Source organism: Lathamus discolor, chromosome 6 (genome assembly GCF_037157495.1).
Source record: "Lathamus discolor isolate bLatDis1 chromosome 6, bLatDis1.hap1, whole genome shotgun sequence".
Taxonomy (NCBI): domain Eukaryota; kingdom Metazoa; phylum Chordata; class Aves; order Psittaciformes; family Psittacidae; genus Lathamus; species Lathamus discolor.
Window position 1 is genome coordinate 59,212,408 of NC_088889.1, and position 25,867 is coordinate 59,238,274.

Here is a 25,867-nt window from a genome sequence, read left to right on the forward strand (position 1 = left end):
TGGAAAGTTCCTGCTTAATATATTAAGATAGTAGTAGTTTTTGTATGGGCACATACCTAATCTCTTATAGCAGCATATAACATGGTTATGGGTATACTAATAACCTAGACAGGCATCTACAGGGACCACTGGAGAATGCGGTGGATTAATTAAATGATGTCTCCTTGAGCAATAATAAATGAAAATTAGATTGTGTTTGGGCTGCAGTTTGGAACTGAATGGTGATAAAGCTCCTTGAGGTCTTAAGACAAATTTCTTGCTCCAATTTCTAGTCGCTCCTTTATTGTGTTGTACTTACCTGCCTCTACAAAGTGATGGCAATCTGAAATACTGTAATCAGACTTACTCTCATTGAAGCAAGTTCTAAGTGGCTTCACTTGCATTTACAATATAGGAACAGAAACTAATAGTTATTCTGTGGCTCTCAGAAACTACTAGGTGGTGTCTGTAAAACACTGAGAACATGAAACAAAATCTTACCATCTCCATGCTTACCTTGAACTGTTAAGTATTTTCCACCATGAAATCAAAAGCTGGGTCCTGCCATGTTTTAACACTTCTTTGCCTATTATCCTTACTGTCGCAAAGTTCCTTTAGTCAAATTCTGTCCATGCTATTGGTGTTTAGTAGGCTTTTTAGATGCAAAAATGAGATAAATACCTTCGTAATACCAAACAAAAATATAAGCTCCTTCCTGTGGATTTGTAAGAGCAAACTACAGATTAGGAGAGGGAGAAAAGACTTTCGGGATGATGAAGTGACTAAAATAAACTTTTTTTTTTTTTGGTGCCAGTTTCTTCTTTTTTATATTTCAACTGTTCCAAAACTGTGTGGAAGAATCAGCTATGTGGACTGTAACAGTACAAAAGGTTTGTAGGTCTTCATCATAACTTGAATGGTGAAAAAAGATAATTAAACATTCAGTATAAGGCTGTAAGTGACCTCAATACTTACAGTAACCTGTAAGGAAAATTCCCAACATCTCCTGTCAGCATGTTTTAAAATGCCGATGAGGGTTGCTAAACAGAAAAGATTCTGAAGTGACATTTCTGTTCTTTCTGGGAATAGAGCGTTGTCTCCTTCCCTTAGGTATGGCCATTCAGCTCTCCACAAAGCCCAGGCTTTGCAGACCTCTCAAGCCTACAAGAAGATAAAGCAAAGAATCCTAACCTTTCACTCAGTCTCTTTTAGTAGCAGATTTCCCTTGTGGCTTTCCATGTTCAATATCCTCAGTGAAAGGCAGCATCCCTCAGAAGCAGGAGTTAAACTCTCTGCAGGATATTTCGGTTTCCTCTCTCATCTTTTTAGGGTATGACAGGGATGACCCTGCTTACAAACACTTTCTCTATTGAAACAGGAGTTTGCTTGCTTCATCTACATAATTTTCCTGAAGAACAGAAAGACTAAGAACAGAATCTTTGGTGTGTGTAACATGGCACTTCACTAGACAAGGCAGTATGTATAAGACAGCCATTAATATGCAGGCAGAGCACATGTAAAAAACCAAATCTTTAAAGTAGCAACACTGAGGACTTTGAAACCATACTTTTATTTCAAAACTCAAGTATGTGATACTATACAGTACAATACTAGCACACTTGTGCAAAATCTTACAATAGTACAAATTTAAATATGATACACAAAAATAGTGCCCTTTTAAAATTCCTTTTACTAGAAACATCTGTGCTGTGCAGGAAAAACAATAAATGTGTCTTGATAACGCAGAAAAATAAATATTGCACCTCAAGAAAACTATTTCAGTGTTAATAGCATAAATAATAGATCTATTTCTTGTTATCTGATGTGATCTTTCAACCCAGAAGAGATTGTTTGGTGGTTTTTTTTCCAGATAAAGCAAACTAATATCCAACAGATAAAATTATATTTAGAATAGGTTTTGAGCTCAATCTAGTTTCTTATTAAAAATGTGTCTTCATTAACTAACTGAAAAAAATAAGCAAAAGTATTTAATGTGCTATTAGTCATTGTGGTTCATTGTTTTAGTGGACAGTTTGCTCAAAAAAAAGAACAACCTTTTTTTTTTATAAATAAACTTTATCTTAATCTTTTCATCCCTATTAAAATCTCTTGACTCTTTCAGTACATTCCCCACAACAACTAATAACTTTGTGTATAAATTATACTTGCCTTAGACATGCAAGTAGTTCAGTTCAAATCAGTACAACTACTTATAGAAATCTGCCTTTGTGCATTAAGTCCACAAAAAGTGTGCTGAATTTCAAGATAGGATGGAGACCTTATTCACCCACTGACCAAAAAAACCTTAGCACATGCTTAACATGAAGCAGTTCAAGTGTCTGGTTGATATCAATAACTTTCTACATTTCTTTACAATAATGTGTTGGACCCACATCAATGGAGATGTAAATTAGAGCAAATTAATTTAATTCTAGGCACTGTTAATTATTTTTACTTAATTGCAGTCCAACATTTCCACAATCACATAGTCAAATTTACATCATAATTTTTGGCACAGGGGATTCTGAATCTTCAGGACTATTTACCTTCAATTTTTATTGCCTTATTATCAACACTATTTGTATAGAATATTAAGTTAAAGAAGCTGATTTTAATAAAGAAGTATTCAAAGAGCAACTGACAAGTTTCTTTAAATATTGAAAGTATTTAAAATACTGAAAGTATGTGAAATGTCACAGTAGTTCTTCATAGTCAGATGTTTCAACTGAACCAGATACCAAATAATTTACAAGAAACTATCTTCTGTCTTATTCTTTAACAATTACAGTTTTAGACCAAATGACACTTTCCCATTATCCTTTTTGAACTTTCTTAAGCATACTCCTCAACAGCATGTACTTTAAAATAAAAACCCAAACCTCCCAACTGCTTATAGACCCCAAACTCCCCCAGCCAAAAAAAAAAAAAAAAAAGTGATGATTCTTTTTTTTTTAAAAAAACTTGTTATAAATTTTTTTAATGGCAAAAGATGTAACAAATAAAATTCACCAGCAGGATATTTGTTACTAGTGCCAGATATATGAATAAAATTTCTGAGTTAGAAACCTGTTTTCTATGATAACTTGAGGTTCAGTGTTTACACCAACAAACAAGACAATAATAACTGCATCTGAACTGAAATAACAGTACTTCATAACATACTTATCCTTCAGCTGTAAACAGACTTGTTAATCAGTCAGAAATTGCCAGAGGAATGCAAGACACAAGTGCAATCAGGTATCAAACTGATTTTGATATTGTGGTTACGCTCAAGCATATAGTTGCAGAAAGACATAGTTCATCTTCAATCAGAAATGACTGAAGTTCAGCAGGTACATATGGTATACCTTTAGTGACATGCATTTTGGTCTCAGCACTTTGATACATTTATTTGACAGTATCATCTGTGCCACCTAGACACACTTTGTTGTGTATCCTATTTTTTAAAAAAAGTGGTGGTCCAATTCGTAAAGTATACCGTAACACACATTTATGCATGTACTTAGTTTTCTATTTAAATAATTATACAGATAATTGCTCTTCTAAAATAACTTTATCAGCAAGGCATTTAGTCTGATAATACAACCATAACCTTCCATAGAAGAGCTTTTATTTCTACCTACCCAATAATCATGAAAAAGGAAGCAGATTAGTCTCTTGAAACCCAAAGGACTTAAATGCCATTAGTACTCCAACAATCACTAATAAATTCAGGGAATGCAAAGCACTAACTGCAAATACAGGTTTATGATTTTCTTCAAAGTCATAGCAGAGATAGTACTGTCCTGTGCAAACCATTTCTTTTAAATGTCTTGCTGATGGCTGATTACTGCCACAACCTTACCATGATTCAGTATTACTTTATTTGTACCAGTCATATACACTAAAAAGACAGATAGGATTATTTATCAAATTGTCATTTTGATAAGGTATGTTCACAGTGTATCCCCAAACCTGATGGTGTGGAGTAACTCTCTTGTTTAACAGACCACATGTAACAGCTATAAGGATGACTAAGCACTACCTCTAACAACAGTTTTCCAATATGCATACTTGCTCAGGTACCATAAGTACATGGTTGTTCCTTTATTATTCAGTGCGTTGCTCATGTTGAAATCCTGAGTTCCACCAGGAATGTTGATGGGCAGCAGAACAGCTAGCCTTCCCTTCAGGTCCCTCTGATTTTTCATCACAGGAGTTGAACGAATGGTAGATTCCCAACACCACAGCAAAAATTATTATTGCAGCCACTACCAGCCATACCACATTCCAGTGCTTACACAGTTTGGGGTACAGTATATGTAAATAATTAATGATGACTTCAAGTCTGCTGTAAAATGAAAAGAAAACTGTTATATATTAATCATATGCAAACATTATCTTCAGCGTTTCAGTTTGAGAATTTTCATAGACGTATGGATAGATGTAAGGTGCACCACTTTTCTTCCAAGTACAAACACCTTGTCAAAGAAGAATCAGACTACTAAGTTCTTTTAAGAAGAGCTGTACACTCAGATATGGGTGATATTTGCAAGACAGCTGAAGACCAAAAACTTGATTTCTATTTCTCCGACCCATCAACTGGCAAATCTCAGAGCTTGATATGATGTAAAATTCTGCACTGTTCATACCTTGCTCAACTAAACTCAACATTAGACCGTATTGTAAACATTTCTTCCTAAGAGTTTCATGACTACTGAGATAGCCGCCTTTCTGAATATGGCTGAAATCTCAAATTACAGATGTTTATAACTGTAATGGCTATGGAATGGAAATTAATTCTTCTGGATCAGGTAAGGATCCCCACCTTATCCTGGGATTTGACATATTACTTGCTTTGGCTAGCATTCAATGCCTCTCTAATGCCTCTCTAATGCCTCTCTCACTGCTTTTAATATGAAGGACATTGCAGGTGTACTGAAATGGGTGGTAGAACCAATGAGGAGACTCAATAATTATAAGAAAATAATAAGAATAATAATAAGAAGAAAAGTTTTCTAGTTAGGCATCAATTGCTTCAGGTAAGACAATAAGCAGATGATTCAGACAGAGAACACTCGGCAGATGAATGCAATAAATGTCATTGCCGCAAGGCAGGAAACTCCAGCATAATAGTGTTCTGCTGCCTCTACACAGCTTGCAGAGGGAGCAAGCACCTGCCTGTTCAAGCCAGAGCAAGTCCAGTGTAGTTCAGGAGCTTGTCTTAATCTGTATTCACCTTGTAGATGTACTGAAAGACTCACCTGTGAAGACCCTTTGGGAATGACATATGGCACAAATACAGGCATCAGATTCCTGAATTACAACTTTTGTGAGACTACACATGCCTACTGAGAGATACATTCTGGCATCTAAAGAAATCTTGTGGAATATTTTTTACCTCAAATCAAAACCCAGCCCCATCAAGATGAAGCATATTGATGTCAACACAATTTTAGCTGAAATATAAAAAGTTTTGCATTTTGCACCTGTTATTTATCTCAGAATATGCATTACTGTGAAAATACTGTTATTTCAAGTATAGTTCCCTACACTGGAAGAAAGCATGTCAAGATAATAGTACAAAACACTTCACTGGCTGTCACAAATTGGAAAAAAATTACCCTGTCTTGTACGGACATATTACACCACTGTCTCACCTGCTTTTCAGGGTTTTTATCTCATGTTCATTTTCACTTTCTTCATGTTCATCAGGACTTTCTTTTGGTGTCTCTTCATCCTCTTCCTTCAGTTCCTGAAGTTCTTTGGTTTTCTTCAAGCCTTCCTGATAACTTTAACACATGGAACATTTTTCTTAGTCTAGCATGCTGTCTAAGCCTGTTCTTATGTAATGAAAAATTATCTTCATATTTTGTGACTTGCCGTAAAACACAACTAGCAGTGTTGCAGTACTTGGGCAAGAGTAAAAATTAGCTGAAGAATGTATGTCAGACAGACAGACACCCTTCCTTAATAGGGAATTACATTAGCTCTGTTACTAAGCTTGTCATCTTGAAAAAGAAACAGCTTAGAGTCCTCAGGAGAGCTCAACTTCTCTGTTTCATAAAGGTGTTGGCATGTATTTCTGTATTATTTTACAATCATTTTGAACACCCTCTACATATTTTTGTTTCCTGCAGAATAAGTGCGAATCAATGCCAAAGACTGATGGCTTGCTGGATTCTGCCAGAGATGATAAAAATTTTTGTCTTACTCCTCATTTATTAAAAAGGTCTTTGCTTGATATTCAGAAACAGATGCCAAAGCTGGGTAAAACAGCCTTTTGTGCCCCAAAACATGCTGTGTAAAGCACTCTGTGACTCAAACAACACAAGTTTTAGAGTTGATACTTACTCTTTACTGATTTCCATGTAAACTTTTCAGAATAAACATTTTAGAAAGTTGTTTTGAATTATCCTATCATGAAGCTGAACACTACTAAGATAAGAACACCCACTCAATTGAGAATCTCTGATATAACTGCCCTCCCACAGTCTGGCTAACATTAATAATGGATGAAAGTGAACTGCTACTATGCAAATGCAGTGAATAAAGTTCACTTGCATTGTTTCCCACACTCCTTCAATTATGACTGTATAGGAGCTCATATTGATTGCCACCCATTTTGCATTTAAAATTACATTATAAAAACATATGCCCTCATCTCATAGCACGCGTTTACAGATTTAGTGCACATAAAATATTCACACCCTTTGTTATATGCTTCCTCTTCTATCTTGGCTTTAGTTTCAGGATTGATCTCTTCCAACCCACTGTGCGTCAGCACAGAAGTAGCAGTTTCACAGTCAGGCTCTCCATTACTCTTTCCACTGCCAAGACAAAAGAAACAATCACATAGAAAACAACACTACTGAAATAAATTTTATTTGTAGTCTACTACCAAACAAGAACAAACACACAGAATTTTGTGACTTGTGATTTTTCTTCTTTAATTCACATCTGAGAAATGAAATGTCTTTCAAAAGAGAAAAATTAAACACTAAGCAATATTTTCGTTTCAAAATGTTGTAATTGAAGAGCAGTAATTAAGATGTTTCTAAGGTATTAGAACTTGCATTGTGTTTCTTCTTTAAAAAAAGACAAGAGCATTTGTTTCCTGGCTTATCCATGGCATTTATTTGCTATTCTTGAAAACTTTTCCCTCAACTTTATAAAAATCATCTTAGAAATTGTAGGCTATTATTTTCAGAGGAAAAGAACAGAAATAATATCAAATTCTAATTTAACAAAACATTTTTCTTATGTGCCTTTTAGGTACTCCCCTCTGCTGACTTTATACACTGAACCAATATACAGGTTAAAAAAATACAAACACATGCGTAGTTTTTGTCACTGAAATTTTTCCTAAGTGAAAGCTGTGAGAATTTAGCCTAAAGATAAGCAACTTTATACTGCTTTCTCTCTGCAGTGCTCACCTGTCCTTATTTATTTAAGGCTGGGACAAAGAGTTTAAGTGATTCAGACATGACTTAGCAAATCAAGTCAATGTTTAATAAGCTCAACAGTGGATTCATTTCCCACTTACAGAATCCAACCCTTTTTCTAGGCCCTATTTCTCTGGCACTAAAATCAATAGCATAATAATATATCCTAACTGACACTATCTGTGGGCAATTGATTTTCTCTCAAGAAGTCATATTCACATTATTTTCACTTGGACTTTAAAGAAATCCTAAGTATCAGCTTGAACTGCTTAAGTATACAAAACTCTGATAACTATGTAATTTTACACTACTATAGCAGCTGGCTCACACATACATACTTATGCCAAACTTGAATTTAAAGTTCTACTACTTGATAGCATGATTTGTTTTCGTAAGATCCAGGAAGATACCTACCAGATACTAGGAAGTTTTTTGGGGGGTGTTGGTTTTGGTGTGGGTTTTTTTGTTTTTTGTTTTTGCTTTTTTTTTTTTTTGTGTTTGTTTCTTTGGTTTGTTTTGTTTTTCAGAATTTCTATGCAGTTTCAAAAGATGGTCTAAATCTTACAGAGTTCTGCTGATTTGTAAAAACTAGTGCCATAGTTCACTGGTTTTGTTTTTCCAATTGTTGCGTATTTTCATTCTTAGTAAAGCACAGAGACAAAATAAAGACATAAGATAAATTTTGTCCTCCCTCAGCACTAATCTAAAATACATGAAATTCAATATCCTGTACTGATGTGAGATCTGTGTATTTTAAAGCTTTTAATTTGCATGTTTAAAGCATTCTAATAAACTTTAATTTAAATTAGCATTACAGATATTTTATTGTGGTATTGTAAACAGTCTAAACAACCAAAGTAGTAGTAGAAGTAGTAACAACGACAACAAAAATTGGTGTGATGGTTTAGTAAGTTTTACTTCTGAAATGTCAGCAAGCAACTTCCTTAGAATGTACAACATTTCCTGAAAAAGATATGTATTTGGAAAAATGCCTGACACTTTTTTTTGTTGCTTTCTGGATGGATTATACGTACAGGGGTTTGCAAATGCAACAGTACCTGTATCCATAACAGTAACTGTTTACAAAGACCTTGTAGAAGAGCTTAGGTGTGCCTTCCTGTTCTCATCCCAGTCTCACATGTTTTCCTATTGCCCACCCTTGTACTCTGCTACTGCAGGGGCTTTATGTTTCAATAACTTGCATAAAACTAAATTACAGACCTACATGAATTTCAACTGGAAGAAGTTAAAAGTTCTTTCCAGAAATGTGTATATGGATGTTCTTTCTGGCAAAGCAATTATCTGCTTTCCTTGTTCGTATAGCTATTATTTTGCTCTTAAAGTAGTACTATTTAAACCCATAGAATGACTCACATAAATATTATGTAAAATGGATAACTACAGTACACCTTAATCTAGTGTGGACATCTATAGTAGTGGTAAATGATATAGAGTCAAAAGGGCAACTGTTTTAACAAAAAATATTTTTGCAATTTATAGGTACTAGAAAAATACTTATTGAGGTATTTAATTGTTACCAGGCTAAAAAAAAAAATCCCCTCTTTTGTAGCTCTATTTTTTAATTTTAAAATGCATACATCTCGGCCTGTTATAACTAAAGTCTCAGGATGTTAAAACTAAAATCTCAAACCTAATGCTTTAATTTGGCTGAATGTTCATTTTATACTAAGAAAAGAATACCTACTCAATAATTTTTTTGACTTCTGCAATAATCTGATTATCTAATATTATAAGTTATACTGTTGAATCTTGTATATTATGTTTATTCATGCAAATTAAAAAGGCTACATGACACTGGATAGCAGAGTATTTCAAAATATAATTCTTACCAGCTAGAACATGTTGAAAAGGCAAGGGCAGAACACAAACGTCTATTACTGGGATAGTCAAGTTAACGAATATTCATACTCAGGAGTGGTCATGGCCAACTGTAGGTACAGCATTAATTTGTTCCAGGAAATATATTAAAAAAACACCAAACCCCACAACCCAGCCATGTGCATTTTATGTCATATTCTTAATTTTGTCAAGTTCTGAAGACAGGCCTACTCAAAAGTGTAAATGCATGATCTTCTGCTGCATTTTTCACTTGATAAGTTTTAGTGATCATAGCAAGCTCGACACAGTTCTGAGATACTGCTTGTAAACTCTTTGAACATGAGAAGAACCATATGATGGCGACATAGTAAAACACATTTACCAGACCATGAATCAACCTAACCAGTATCGTGTTGCTGATTTCAATACCTTGGTGTAACTTCTATTAAGAAAGATAGAAATAATATGGTTTTCATTTCATACTAGGATTTAATAGGTAATGAGATGACCTAGACAGAACTCACTTTTCTAAAAGTGCTGGCAGAACAGGAGTAGATGTTAGATTGCTTCTTCCATTACTAGGTGATTCAGACTGTCAGTGAAAAACAGCAATAAATGTTACATTAATTTCAAATGAGTCTTCAATAAAATGACAAAGTCAATGTGCTGCTTAGGTTTTCTTCCCACACCCAAGGGCAAGAGCTCTTGGTATAGAGCTTCTCAATTACTCCCTCTAATGAGAGTAAAGAGCGGACTTGCATACTATAAAGAATTTTCTGTGACATTCCTTTCCATCTTGTTTATTTTTCCCAAGAAAAGTCTTTCATCATATATTTGATAACTTAACAGCAAAACTACTCTATTTGCTTCTCTCCATGTTATCCTAGGAACATGAGTTTGTTAGCTGAGTTTTCAATGGAAAATTTTAAACAAAACTAAATCATAATAAATCATGGTAAACAAACACATTTCATTTCTGAAACAATTGACTCTGCACACATAATACCTAAATTGCACAGATTGTTTCCTTAAAACTGAAAACTACAATGGATTTAACTTCTCAGCAAAACCCCTCATTTAAATAGCCTTATATTTTAAACAGAAAACCATGTATTTTTTTTTCATGACAAGCTATCATAGCTCATCTCTGAACAATTGGTACGCCTTGGATCTTTCCATCAAAGTATTTATATAGATTTTAATTTAATTTATTAAAATTTTATAAACAAAAAATCAAGACAGAGTCTGATAGTTCCACTATAGTTCCGTCACAGAACATCTAAATTTGTACCACATATATTTCTGTACATTAATTATATGTTTTTCTGTTTAGTGGACTTTTCGGCAGTGAAGAGAAGCAGTCCAACCATCTTCTATGGTTTCTAGTTAAAACTTCTCTCATACAGTGGACAACTATATTTACTGCTCCTTCCCAGTATGTTACTACAGATTAAAAGGCAAATTGCCTCAACTAATGTCTAATGCTTCTGAATCATCAGCGAGCCTTTTTTGGCTCTGTGTCCAAAGTGATTATTTATGGAGGCAGTTTCTGAAGGCATATGTTCCCTACATAATAGGAATTACCTTTGTCCCTCTCCTTCACTCGGATGGACTCAAAACAAGTTAAACCAACAAAAGGGCTTACATTTTTATTTTTTTTTAGTAACTATAGCTTTGCCCTAAGCAAAAATGATTTAAGCAAAAAGCAGTATCTTTAAAACGTGGGGTTTACTTACCTGGGATGGCACTGAAGGTATAGGTGAAGCTGTCGGTGACTGACCAGGAATGTTTAAGGAGTTAAATTTAGGAACAACAGCAACACTGACTCTCCTCCGAGGCATATTCTGTGAGAAACAATTTTTATTTCTTTTTAATCATACAACAAGATAGACTGAAGAACAATACCACAGGTTAATAGGGGTGGCAAACAGGTAGGTTAATGTGCCTCGGGGAAAGGAGAGTTAGAAGCAAAACTAAGATGAATGGCTGTTACAGCTGTAGTTTTCCTCAAAACCTCCTCTAGTAGTAGCTGGTATGTCAAGTGCTTAGTGTGAAATGAGATGTTGTACAGGGATGCTGTTGTTTTCCTTCCACACTGAAGGCCCAGTCGAAGTCACACAACAGATATGTTCTGAGTTGATACTGTCAGTTCTTATCAGAGGCTATTATCATGGTTAAATCAGAAGTATAATAATATGGGGGAAAGTGCCAGTGTCTCAGTGACTGGATAATGGTTACACATGAAACTCTTGTTATGTACCCATTATGATATGCTGTATCCGCTATGACATGCTCTACCCACAACTATTTCTAAACCTACAAGTTATAACATCTGTTCCCTCTGCAAAAGAACAGAGCCTTCTCCCCAACCCTTGAGTTGTTAGCTGTCTATCTAGCATCATGCAACATTGCTTACATTTCCCAAAGACCATGGAAATTCTTTATATGATAAACACACACTAGCTGTACACAATATATTCTAGCTGAAGTACAGATCAATAGGCAATTGTTTCATCCAACGATGTACACATAGTAAAATCTATGCTTCCAACTGAGTAAAAAAATCCAAGCACTTACAGCATCTGACAGCTTTGTGTTAGCGCATATCTAAACGCTTTAAGATTCTGCTCTAGATAGCTTTAGAGGAAAGGACTGAAACATAGATTTAGTAAATACATGGAAGGAGTTACCTACTCCATGATCCCAGTTCTAGACAAAACCAATACGCCTATTCATTAATGACAGAGGTTTATCTAATGTGCTCCTGAAAACTATACTGGGGAGTCTGCAGCCATGTTAGGCAGTCCATCCTAGTGTTTTGGGGTCCCCTCCCCTTTATAATTTGGACTTGTTCTTATTAAATTTAATTTTTTTTTTTGGACCTCTCTTTCAGCTGATCTGGTTCTCATTCTTAAAGCCAGTCTTGCCCTCAGCATGCTCTGTGCTCTAATTCTCTCTATCCAGCACTCAGAGGTGGCAGAAATAAATTAAAACCAAATAACTATAACCCAAGCAAACAAAAATATGAAAATAAATAGTAGACTGCATATAATGCAGACCAAATTTCATAATGGTCACATTGGGACTTAGTTCCCTCAAAACACTGGCTGTTTTAGGAAGTTTTGTGATAAACTTTATGTCCAACACTTGGAAGTTTTACAGAAATGGAACTCTGGCCATGTTATTGGTCAAGCCAATACATCTGACATAATCGCTCACTCTGGATGCTTTGTCAAACCGAACAAGATACTTCCATGGGAACTGAAAAATGAGCAGTGCTTAGAAATAACTGTTTACATTGTAAGGCACTCTGAACATGATATAATTATTAAGATAATGAAAATGGTATGACCATGGAATCCCAAGTCACTTAGTAAGTTTTGTGTTCAGCTTCCTCACTGAGGAACTAGAATAAAGCACAGGACCTCAGCCATTCTCTGTATAGGTATGTGGCCTGGAATACAATTATTCCTAAATAAATAGGTCCCTTTATTATTTATGGTTCCACAGCAAGCATTATCATTATTGCACAAAGTCATACTTAATCAGGTATCCAAAATTACTAAGCACTTGCATGAACAATACTGAATATTTACCGGCACTGTGTTTTGAACACAGCCTAAGAAAGTAAGTGTATGTAGACAAAGAAATTTCACTATATAAAATGTTCATTTTCTTAATATTATAGAAATACCTTTCCAACAGTAAGAGACATGGATCTAGTTGAACGAGGTACTCCATCTTCTGCAAAAAAACAGTAGATAAAGAGCAGTCTTACACTATATGAGTGTCTATATAAATAATAATCATAGAGCCCTTGCTTATATTTCAAACTCTGATGTAGTATACTTATACAAGGTCTGTAGTGACCGCATATTTATCTGCCATACAGTTCTGATCTCAATTACACCTACAAAAGAAATCTGAAATAATTGCAAAAAAATGAACCATTACTATCTTTACTATCTTTTGCCTCCATATACAGCTTCTGGCAAAAGAAAATACTCAATTTCAGTTTCCAGCAAGCTAGGAAAGAAAAGTTTAGAAAAAGCAAAAAACTTTTTAATAATGAAATTCTGCAATCATACCTGATCTAGACAGCTGTGTTGAAACTGTGCAAGTTATGTGTATGTGCGAGAGGCCAACAAAAATGTCACTGGATTGCATCAGAATTTGTGAAGTGATAGTGATTTTAAATTACTGTACTATAGCATTGTTTGTTTTTATGAAATATCTTAATAGTTACATCTGTAGTTTTTTGAAATCTATTCCTGTAGATCAGAACTTCATGAACAGGTTTCACAATACTTCACTTTTTATCATTAATAGGACCAACACCTTTCCATATAGAGGCGAGACAAACCCTTAAATGTTTGGGTTTTTTTACCAGATGCCCCATAGCTTCTGCTAGAATTCTGATTGGCAAGTTTCTTGAACTCCATTAGTTCAGCATGATCCTTTTCGTACGTTCTTTTCAGATTTTCCACATACTGCATCATTACTTCTGTTGCCTTTGACATACGCTTCTCCTAAGGAAGAAAAGAGGGGAATACTCAGGAACCTCTAAATTTCTCAAACAAATTATTTGCCTCTGTGAATGCTCCCTGTCAGGGCCAAATCTGGAATAGCTATTAAAGAAATATTTGGTATTTCTTAAAGAAATATATGGTACCTCCATGTCTGAAAATTCTGAAGCTAACTAAACACAAATGTACATGCATCCATATATATTCACAGAATATTATAATTTATTTTGTCATATCTTTCTACATTCTGCCTGTGTGCCTATCTTATTAGTTATGTTGTATAGGTACATTTGTTTTCAAACTCTCAAAGGTCTTAGTCACTGGCATCAGTCTAGTTTTTTCCAAGGAAATAGGCAACAGTCTTGAATCTGGGAGGATATTGCTGTGTTCTGATTTATACTTGCTCTGTTATCACTATAGTTGCCTGACTAAGTTATTGCCAAAGGCAGGTGACTGAATTAGATGAGCTTTTTGACCCAGAAAGTTTTCTTATTCATGCTGCACTGATTTTAGATAAGTTTATTGTGATGCAGCTATAGTTCTGAATAATATGTATGCTCCTATTGCACAGATGTTAAATAGCTTCATGGGCAGCCTTCTTTTTGAATTATATTTCCATACTGAAATGGTGTCTTCTCTGACATTATAATAAATATCTTTAATCTCAGAAAATGGCAAATAAAATTCAAAGGGCTAATATAACCTCCAGGTATGACTGAAAAAGAGAAAGAGTGAACATGTGCAGCCAGGATATGTGTTAGACACCAGGGTGCTCTTACCTGGCGAACAGCTCCAACCATCTCAGCACGACTAGATAGTCTAGCAGCTAAACGCCGCAGAACAGCAATATCCTCCAATAGCTTCTGGTAAGCTTCTCTGTGTTCATAATGATGCCATAAGTGAGCTGAAGACTGAAGTGAAAATACAGAAACTTTATCATCATATCTTGCCACTTTTAGTTCAGATAAAGTAGCCTGAGCCACAAAAGCAGGCTAGAGATGTCTAAGCAGAACTACACATGGACTACAAATTAGTCCCGGAGGAGTTCCACCACTGTTACCATAGATAACCTAGACAGCTCTGCTACTGTGTGTCAGAATGATGCTTCACTGCATGCTGCAGACATACCTTACAAGGAGTTAAAGAGGGCTAAACACATTTGCAACACTTTTCTTTTTGAAATTACTGATGAATGGTGCTTGGCTACCTGTGAACTTTGCAAATGCCAAGGTTATTTGAATTATTAATTACAAATTATTGCCAAAATACAAAAAACATTTCAATTTGCTGGGCCCAAGGTGTTAAAGCGGCCATTCATGTTCTCTCAGTTCTGTGATACTTCACTTATTTATAAAAGGAATTATAGTCTCAAGAATTCCAAGTGTAAGAGAGTAATAAAAAAATAACATTGCCTGTAAATCAAATGGCAACTGTAAGACCCATGAAGGCATAAAGGAATCTGCTTGAAAAATACATGCACAAAATTTCCAATTTTCAGGTTTTGCTTGGCAACTGTAACATGCTAGTTTTTGCGAACATATCTGAAGTTCATGTAAATCAGCTTTCTCTTGAAGTTGTGTTTTTTAATAAAACATCAATTATCGTAAGATTGATTAAAAAAAATCATGAAGACTGGTAACACTGTCATTGAGCCATAGAATGTGCCTGTTCTACAGAAATGAAGATAACCTCGTACTGAGATAGAAACAAGTCTAGGTCTAATATTATACAGATTACACAGAAACCATCACTTCATTTAATTGCTTGTTAGTTTATTCCATTGTATAGAACAAAAGCTTTCATATGAATGGCAGTTTCTACTTTCTTATAAACTATGTAGAAAAGCTTGTAAAAGCCAGACTGTAGCGTGCAAACTGCACAAAGGAGGAAAAAGCTAACCACATCTGTTTCATGCAGGCAACATGACCCTTGGTGCCTAATTAGGGATTCTTAAGAGATCAAATTTAACAGACATTTTCCAGTCTGAACCCCCTTATTTAATATGTTGCTTCTGCCTGTTCTCTAAAGAGAGAACAGAGTGAAGAGCAGCAAAACATTAAAAACTTCATTTTTTTTTCCCACAGGAGCAGTAGTCTGGAAATGCAGATTTGAAAAGATGCAAATATTTTTTGAAAAGACATAAGTATTTTCCAGATGAAAAGATGTAAATATCACAATCTTTTTTTTTTTAGTTGTGTCTTTTCTTACCTGATGATGTTCTTGATAAAGAAAATGGGATAATCATGTTCCCCTATTTCTTGAAAGTATGGCAGCACCTCCTTGTAATATTCAAATTGGGTCTACAGGTATTTCATTTAGCACCATGGTATCTGAGCATCCCTTCCTATTTGCACAAAAATGTGTGCAGCACATAAATTGACACATCTCAAAAAAGTATTTGTCGTTTGAATTAGAAAATTCAGAGAAAGCTGGTAAAAAGGACTGAAAACTACTGCTGATAAAAGAAAACCAGGGACAGCTGGAATTAAAGTGTAATAATGCCCATAACCTGATCCTGAGGTTGCATGTATTCCTCAAGAAATTCTTGCTGTCTCCTTTCTTATATCGCCTTCCGTTGTCTGCAGTTAAGAGGTCTTTCAAGTCACAAATCTCAGGATTCATGCTTTAGGTAATTTCATTATCTCCCCTTACTAGACACTTCAAATTTAGTGTAAAAAAAGGTCTTGCCCAGGACAGCATGGATCAGTGTTCAAACCGCGGTTCTGAACACCCTTAGCTTTGTCAAGGGCTTATTCCAAGTAGCGAACAGCAAATTGTAGCATTTTTTCCTGAAATCTGCTAGACATAGGGCAATTTCCAGCAATGGTGGCCTGCTGGCAGAAAATGCTCCCTCTTGTGCAGAGTGGTAGGCAGATCATGGGAAAGAGCTCAGGCAGCAGAAAATGAAGTTCTGGGGCTGAATTTACAATAGGCATAAGGAAACCTAGCTTCACATATTTCGAAAGTGTACATACTCTCATGTACACTACAGATAATTATTGTTTTCTTACCGTAATGGCTGCTTTAAAGCTTTCCAGTTCCTTCTCAGCATTCTCTTCAGTAAGATTTCTCTCTCGCTCTGCTTGGTTAATTCTAGATTCCAAGGTATAACTATCGTTTCTAAAGGCCAAGGAAAGTTGTACAAATACATTCTGTTTGGATTTAAAAAAAGCATTTTTTAATAAGTATCATATCACAGTAATGTCATTTTCAGTAACAACTTATCTGGTATGTATTTAAGAAACTTTGGTGCTTAAACAAGTATCGAAAGAGAAAATCTAAAATATTTTTTGAATTTTTTTTTCAAAAATCTCTTCTCTTTATTACTTTTAAAATATGAATAAATATTCAACAGGCCTTGCTGCCTCTTTTCTGAATCTTTTTCTAGATCAGTAGAGAGACACAATGACGGAAGTAGCCTACCAGAAGTATCAGAGTCACAATGGACCTGTTTTCTAGCTGGACTTCCTCCAAGGGTCCCCAAGGTTTTTAAACAGATAGTCTGTGCAAAGGAAGTCCAGGGATGAGCTCACCATTAGCATTGTTTCACATAAGGGACAAATACCTACCACTGAAGCCAGCAAAAGGTTAAGTGCTAACATTTTTATTCTCCTGCCCTCAACTGTTAAATATTGTTTCTTTGTTCACCAGATGTATTATTTCTTAGGATAAATACTTTGCAAAGCACAAGGTACCAACAGTTTCATTAGATTGCAGCTATGCAAATAAAGACCTTTTTCTTGTCTGGCGTGTGGAAAAAAAGAAGACAAAAAGCCAGCAAGCTAAAGAGCAGCCCACAAAAAAAAGTTAAAATTATGTAAATTGCAAGATGTAATCAAAAACTGCCCCAAAGCTTCTATTGGCCAGTACAAAAATGCAATTAAACACATTTAATTTCTGGTCTCATTTAATCTCTATTTTACTGCTTTATGTATATTACAATAATTTTCGTAATGAATTGTATTTCACTATGAAGAATGCACAAACAAGTGTTTTGTTTATTCCTACTGTAAGCCTTTTTACAGTTTATACTGTCTCCAACACCTGCTCATATTTCACAGAATTGTTATTTTGATTGTGCTCAATATGCTTCTTTTCTGAGAAACATTTTTAGGAAATAAAAATCCCATTACCTGGTTCTAGTAACAACCTTTAGGCTTACAGTAACCACTTGAAATTGAGGCATATGGCTAAAGTAATGAGTTTAAGAACAAACTTACCTCAACTTCTTTTTCAGTAAGTGGAGGAGAGCTAGAAATAAAAGCAAGCAGAAATCACATTTTAATTACTTTTGCCTTTAAAACCAGAGCTATTCTTATATTTAACCAAAACCAGAAAAAAAATCTCCATCCTCCCTGTAAATATGTTATGGTTTCTTTAGGTGAAATCAGTATTTAATTAATTAAATTGTACTTGTTATGGCTAAACCCCATGTTGTGTTGTTTTTTGGGTTTTTTAAGCACAGCAGAGAATCTCCTGAGTATTGGCAAAACCATACCAAAGTTTGTGGCCACCACCAATACTGCTATCTGTACTGCACTGTGATAAATTGGGAGTACAAGAGCAAGACAAAAGTTACCCTTTTGGAGCTGTGGGTGACTTAATATGCTACGCTTTGGAATTTTATCTTTACCCATTTTCCTTCCATTAACAGATAACCACAGATGTATGGAATTCAAAGCCCAGATCACTGTTTACTGAACTATTCTGGTCTGGCTGCTCCTTTTGTTAGAAGTTAGCTAACAATTATTCTGACACTGACAAATTTTATGTTTGAATTTTACAAGTTTTCTACGTTCCATCACAAAAATGATTACCGACTATATAAAAACTAGAAAAAGTTACCAAAATGCAGTTTCATATAATACTATATATAGGTATTAAAGAACAAATAAAAATGAGACAGACAACATTATATTGCAAGATTTCACTTAAAGACAATAATCTTTAGGTTCAAATTTACAGGTTCTTAATCCCTGTAATTGCTCCCAAACATCAGAGGCTATTCAGTTTCATACAAGTGAATAGAAATGAGAAACACCTGAAAGAAATGACAGGAGCTGTAAATACAAATTCTAGTGGATGCCAGCCGATATCTATCATGATCTGCACAGGCATGATACTGTCAGAAAACTCATAAAATTGTAAGAATAGAATCACAGAATGTTAGGGTTGGAAAGGATCTCAAGATCACCTACTTCCAGCCCCCCTGCCATGGGCAGGGACACCTCACGCTAAACCATGTCACCCAGGGCTCTGTCCAACCTGGACTTGAACACTGCCAGGAATGGAGCATTTACCACTTCTTTGGGCAGCCTGTTCCAGTGCCTCACCACCCTCACAGTAAAGAACTTCTTCCTTATATTTAACCTGAACTTCCTCTGTTTAAGTTTAAACCCGTTACCCCTTGTCCTGTTGCCACAGTCCATGATGAAGGGTCCCTTCCTTGTAGGCTCCCTTCAGATACTGGAAGGCTGTTATGAGGTCCAACTTTCCAATAGCTCAAACTTTCTTAACCTGTCTTCATACAGGAGGTGCTCCAGCCCCCTGATCATCCTCCTGACCCTATTCTGGTCTTGCTCCAGCACCTTCATGTCCTTCTTACGTTAAGGACAGCAGAACTGTACACAGTACTTCAAGTGGGGTCTCATGAGAACAGAGTAGAGGGGCAGAATCACATCTTCGGACCTGCTGGTCAAGCTCCTTTTGATGCAGCCCAGGATACAGTTGGATCTCTGGGCTGTGAGTGCACACTGAAGCTGGCCCATGTTGAGTTTCTCGTTGACCAACACCCCAAGTCCTTCTCCGCAGGGCTGCTCTGAATCTCTTCTCTGGCTAACCTGTAGCTATGCCTGGCATTGCCCCGGCCCAGGTGTAGGACCTTGCACTTCACTTTGTTGAGCTTCATGGGGTTGGCCTTGGCCCACCTCTCAAGCATGTTAAGGTCTCTGTGGATGGCATCCCTTCCCTCCAGTGTATCAACTGAACCACACAGGCTGATGTCATCAGCAAAGCTGAGGGTGCACTCAATCTACTCTCTATGTTGCTGACAAAGATGTTGAACAGGATCAGTCCCTACACTGACCCCTTAGGGACACCACTTGTTACCCATCTCCAGTTGGACATCGAGGCTTTGACCACAGCTCTCTGCATGTGGCCATGCAGCCAGTTCTTATCCACCAGGTGGTCCATCCATCAAATTCATGTCTCCAGTTTAGAGACAAGGATGTCGTGTGGGACAGTATCAAATACTTTGCACAAGTCCAGGTAGATGACATCAACTGCTTTGCCCCTATCCATCACTTCTGTAGCCCCATCATAGAAGGCCACCAGATTGGTCAGGCAGGATTTCTTCTCAGTGAAGCCATGCTGGCTGTCACCAAGCACCTTGTTTTTCACGTGCGTTAGCATGCCTTCCAGGAGAATTTGCTCCGTGATCCTGCCAGGCACAGAGGTGAGACTGACTGGTCTGTAGTTTTCTGGGTGTTTCACTTCCCCTTCTTGAAAATAGGGGTTATATTTCCTTCTTTCTAATTGTCAGGAACTTCATCTGACTGCCGTGATTTTTCAAATCTGATGGACAGTTAATTAAATTAAGTTTAAATTAAAATACTACTGTAATATTCATTGCATCATTAATTCCAAATATAGAAATCAATTCATCTGGCACCAGTGAGCAGCAGATATTTTTCATTGTGTAGGATGACAATACATAGAGAAGTGACTAGAAGAAAGGAGCCCAATATGTTCCCTGTGTTGGAAAACCATTCTGTGCCTAAAGTATTATTATTCATACTACTTACTGTTATTCTAGGAGGAAGCCTACTAGAAGGAATAGTGCTAGAGGAAAGTTTGAGCATCTGCATGCGTCATACAACACAGCACAGAATGGTAAATTAATGTCTTGATTTTTACCAAGAATGTTCTGAGAAATTTGTTTAAAGAATGAAAAGTAATGTGTGTATTTATTCAAAAGGTTAAACTGATTAAAGAATATTGCCTGAAAAACAGAAGATCTGTGTATTACCTGATCCTCAAAGCCAGCAGCATTTACCTATTTTGTACTAAGCTATGAAATTGTTTTTCTTTTCAGTATTTAATTACAATGAAGCAATGGTCTTTTAGAACTTCTTCACATCACACATCAATTTATACAACAGTTCCTTCACAACAAATGCTAAATATTTATTCCAACTGCACAGAGAACACTTACTGACTGCTTCAAATGATTAAAAGCCTCTGGTGTTTATAGTATTAAAATATATGGGTGAATTTAGGAATAGTTTTGGCCAAACATGTTTGGAATTGTTTTAATAATTAATAAAAAACCAACCAAACAAAGCTTATTTCTTTTACTTCTCTCAAAGAAAAGATTTATGTAGAAATACAGAAGAAGCTTAGCTTTATTCTAATGCAATACAAATTGAAATATGGTGTCTTGCACAGCAAAAGATCAACAAATTTGCAAAATAAACTCAAATTCCCTGAAAAACTGTCACTTGCAGAAAAAACTGCAGAATTCTTCTCTGCCCAAATGTTACCATTGAAAAGCATTATCTAACCTGGTTATTTTTCTGGGGAAAAGAAACAGTAACATTTTCAACAAAAATTTGTATCTGCAGCAGCAATCCTGAAAACCAGGAGTGGACAGACCAGTGGAAGAAATCTGTACAAATATGTACTTGTAGCATGCAAGTTAGGTTTTAGACTTTTTACACAGACCTTATAAATTAATTTTAAAAGTTGGCCAGTTACTGAAACTTCGTGCATTCCCCAAATTTTTCTGAAAAATCTGTGTTGTGCATTTTCAGTCGCTACTTATATGGATCCCATATGAATGGAACTCCATAAAGGGTGTTCACTGGAAACCATTAGTGTGCCTTCCCCCAGATGATGTCTTTTTACTTCTAATGAGCTTTTACCTTCCCGGAAGTGATTTGTGCACTCGTAGTTTTCGCAGCAATACATCAGGAATGCTGGGCATGACATCAGAGCTACTCTTTGTCTCTTCCTCTTCAGTGGGGGAAGGGAGAGGTGAAGGGCCTAAAGACATTGTCGGACAAAAAAACTATTTAGGATATTTGAAAAGTCATGCATTAACTGTTAATAGGCAGCATCTCAGAGCCAAATAAGACCTTTTAGCCTGTATCATTTTAAAGTCAACGAGCCTTTCACCCCAGCTGTACTGGGAGCAAAGTGACAAGAAAAGGTTCATTCCTTCATGGAGAATGATAGTTCCTTTATTGCGTATGATGATACATCACTCGCCTTTACTCCCTTACTTTCAAGCATTGGCAACAAAAGTAATCAGTACAATTGTCATCCATTATGAAGAAAGACTGAAATAATAAGTACCCTGACAGTTTCTAATGCACTGAAAAATAATTATTTTATTAATATTTTTCCTAGAATTCAAATGGAACCCAAATTCTGTTACTGGAACATCTAACCTAACATTTTGCATTACCAGTACAGTTACATAATTTCTGGAATATTTTAGAGTAGATTTTTTTAATAGAGTACTGTAATTTTCTAAGGCTTCAAATGCTACCTGCCAAGATGAAGCCTAGTACTATACTATAGATTTTTGTGCATGGTTTACATTGATGCGTCTACAACATGTATTTGTTTGCAGTACATGTTCACTGAAACAGCACATAAAGTTTATAATTACATTCTCTACTTCTGTAACTTTAAGAAGTACCAACATACAGCTAATACTTTTTTTTTTTTAATTCATGTTACTTAATTTTTTTCATTTTATTTAATTTCACGTATAGTAACTCCTTACATTCTCCTATCTTGCCAGAACTTAGTGAAGGACTCTTCTATAGGAAAGTCAGGTTTCTCAGTCTGAATCTCAGACTTGGGAAGATATCTTTGTATAGCTGTTTTGATGTTTGGTATAACACAAAGATTCTTAAATTTGCAAAACAAATTGTGTGACAAAGTTCAAGTTTTGTAAAGGTGGAAAGTATTCAAATGAAAGACAGAAAAGGAGATTCTTTCTAGCTGCATTTTAGTTCTATGCATAAAAATTTCAGTATTGACTTGAGAACAGTCACGAATGTTACTCAGAAGATCACAATAACTTGGCATGATGCAGCCAGTATATTTGATTCATAACAGTAATAATGAAGTATCTGGCTACTTCCTATTGTTTAAGCAAAATTACTACTCCAGTTAAAAATTACAAGGTGGCTTTTATGACAATGTAAGGAAGTAAGTCTCCCTAACAAATGAACTAAGGATTTGACCCCTCACTTGATTTCCCCACCAGGGACAAGGAGTTGACTCTTAATGTTCTGGCTATCATTTAGATAAATTACTAGAGTTTAAAAAAACTTGTGAGGCTCATGAGATCTTGGTTGAAAAGTTGGATAAAATAATGCTTAGCTTTTCATAATGGCTTCCTCAGAAGTTTCAAGTCTGCCAAAATTATGTAACAGGCTGCTAAAGTGGCAACTGTTTTACATTTAAACACAGCATGCTAAATAATTTCTGGGAAACAATAAATTAGCATAGTGACAGGAATAATATTACCATACCTAAGAATTCAAAGATTACTAAATACAGGAAGAAGACAAGAAGCCTCTTTTAATCTTGTTTCATTCAGACTCATGATGAGTCTGTTTCCAGAGTTAACATGAAATGTAATTTCTCTGTCATCTTGTGTGACAGAATCTCTAAGGCCTTATGAAACAGTCCCAAAGCAAATCTATGAATTAGCAAAATGAACAGCATCAGGAAAAATGGAAATTTTCTTTGGATTATATCTTGGATAATCAGTTTCAGCTCCTTTCACTTTCTCCATTTCACTTAATGTGGCCTTAGAAACACTCTGAACAAGTTCTGACTTAACTACTTGCAAGAAAATATACAGGTTTGGTTTAAATATTTTCAACTGATCACTCAGAGCTACTGCTATTTGGTTCTTCCAGTTGTTGAATTGTCCTCAGGATTATATCTTTGCTCTTTATTTCTATTCTGAATCTTTTTAGATGCAGCATACAGGCATCAAATCTCATTTGCTTGTGTTGGATTTGAAAATCTATGTAGAGGTTTTAGCTTTATTCTTATTAAAAATCATATTAATTGAGTTAAAAAAACCCTCTAGCCCCACTTCTTGCAAGGCATATTTTTGCAATCCTTCAATCGCTTTTATGTCTCCTCTCTGGCCTTACTCTTGCCTGTCCACGTTGATGTAGAGCTGTGGACCAAAAGTGGACATGCCATATCAATATTTGCCACACATATAGTAGAATAATAAAGCAGGAATAAAGCATTCCATCTCTTATTAATACTTTCAAGGATCAAATTCCCCCTTATAGCCAGAATATCTTGCAGAGGTCACATCCGTTGAATCCATCAATGCTGAAACTTTTTTCAGAATGTGGCTGAAGTTTGAGACAGTCCTTCATCTATTAGGTACAACCTAGACTCTGTTCCAGGCATGAATCTTTTAATTTGGTTGTAATAATACCTACAGCATCTTCTTGCCTCAGATCATCAAGAAACTCAGGTATTTCTACTGCTAGTCCCCTTCTTCATGGCTGCTTCATTACACAATTATTGCAACTGAATTCCCTTCCATATTAGTCAGTTATAAAAATCCATGTATAACAGACACTCATTCCAGGTTTTATGATACTGCACCTTTTTCTTGTTCAGCAGCTTCACTAAGTTCAGGAAGTTTGAGTCCAACTAAATTTTGATTTCTCATCAAAATATGCTCCTGTTAAGAAAAACAATAACATTTTTAAGTAACTTTACTAGAAATCTCAATTTAAAGATCTCTGCCATGTGGACACTAAATATAACATTTATTTGAGCTAATAAACAGAATGGATATTTTTATATTGTTATAGTTATATTGCTTTAGTCACATGCTACATTGCATGGACACATATACATTCACAAACACATCTTAAATACTACATACTTCAAATTTCATACACCTGTTACTTAGAAAGATTCCTGTCATGCAGACAGAGGTGTGCAGCAGGTGCCCCTTACTCAAAGAGGTTTTGGTAAATGAGAGTTTTAGTAAATAACAGCAAAAAAAGCAGTTTTGAATATAGCTACAGCAATAATTAAGTATCCCAGAAAAGAGAGAGAATGCTACAGCTGCAAGCTAATAGTTCACTGTTACTGTACCCTGCTTCCACTCCTTACAGGTAAGGAAAAGTGTACACATCTTCTGATTTTCTACCTTAATATTCTCAAATATGTTTAAAAGACACATACACCTGCTTTTGCTAATAAGTAGGTAATTCCTACCAGAGTTCAAATCTCACCTAACCAGAATCATGTACCATGTATTATTTTTCTGATTCTAAATATTATTTGTGCTTAACACCTTCTAGGACTTTCAAAATCATATGGCTCACGTGTCTCTATAATCAAGAATTCCAGTACACATATGCAAAGAAGTTGTGTGCAATAGCAACAGAAAAACATGAACAACTAAGCTACCATTTCCAAGCAATACACTAGGAACAAATTAACCAAAGTACAGAATTTGAGGTCCTCACCTGTCAGCCTTATGTTCATCTTAAAGTATTAACTACTGGAAGTCAAAGAAAATAGTCTTATTAGGTTGTTAAGTAAAGTAAGCACTACTATTTTCTTTTTTTCCTTTCGAAGTAATTTTTGCTATACACATGGTGGTTACTTTATGATGGTGGGTTATCATTTCATTTTGACTTTTTTTCAATACCCTGATTAATTATTAGGGTTCAATTCTTAATTTTAACCAATCATATAGACATTTTTTTAACAATAGATTACTTTATAGATTTCACAGTCCAATTCTACCCTTCAAGAAGCTGACACATTTGCACGATGTAAAGTTTTACAACCCTGGACACTAAGACATTCTCTGAGAATGTTCAATAAGCAAAAGATCATACCAAAACAATTTCCCGTCCCCTGAGACTTGCAAATGTAATGCTATTGCAAAAGCTAGTATTCTTGAAATACAGGACTACTGCCCTTAGAAGGGAGAATACCAACCAATAAAGGGCTCGAAACCACTCAGCTGAAAATTTGGATTTTTAAAATCCAAATAAAGTTTACAATAGTTTATGATATGCAGAG

At 35.5% G+C, this 25,867-nt stretch overlaps 1 protein-coding gene across 9 annotated transcripts in view; it reads right to left on the reverse strand.

Moving 5' to 3' along the window:
- Positions 1-2,027: 2,027 nt before the first annotated feature.
- The window catches only part of IRAG1 (inositol 1,4,5-triphosphate receptor associated 1), a 113,717-nt gene continuing 89,877 nt past the window's right edge, over positions 2,028-25,867 (reverse strand). For 8 of the 9 annotated variants that reach the window (XM_065683039.1, XM_065683040.1, XM_065683036.1 and 5 more), the window contains 12 exons: positions 24,425-24,503; positions 21,691-21,811; positions 17,989-18,019; positions 16,780-16,920; positions 14,548-14,679; positions 13,630-13,771; positions 12,937-12,986; positions 10,979-11,086; positions 9,767-9,834; positions 6,669-6,788; positions 5,619-5,750; positions 2,028-4,309 (listed from right to left, as the gene is read on the reverse strand). In XM_065683039.1, coding sequence (XP_065539111.1) covers positions 4,069-4,309; positions 5,619-5,750; positions 6,669-6,788; positions 9,767-9,834; positions 10,979-11,086; positions 12,937-12,986; positions 13,630-13,771; positions 14,548-14,679; positions 16,780-16,920; positions 17,989-18,019; positions 21,691-21,811; positions 24,425-24,503 — 1,365 coding nt within the window. In that variant the 3' untranslated portion in view covers positions 2,028-4,068. The remainder of the gene's footprint in view (positions 4,310-5,618; positions 5,751-6,668; positions 6,789-9,766; positions 9,835-10,978; positions 11,087-12,936; positions 12,987-13,629; positions 13,772-14,547; positions 14,680-16,779; positions 16,921-17,988; positions 18,020-21,690; positions 21,812-24,424; positions 24,504-25,867) is intronic. The other variant, XM_065683042.1, reaches the window with a different exon arrangement.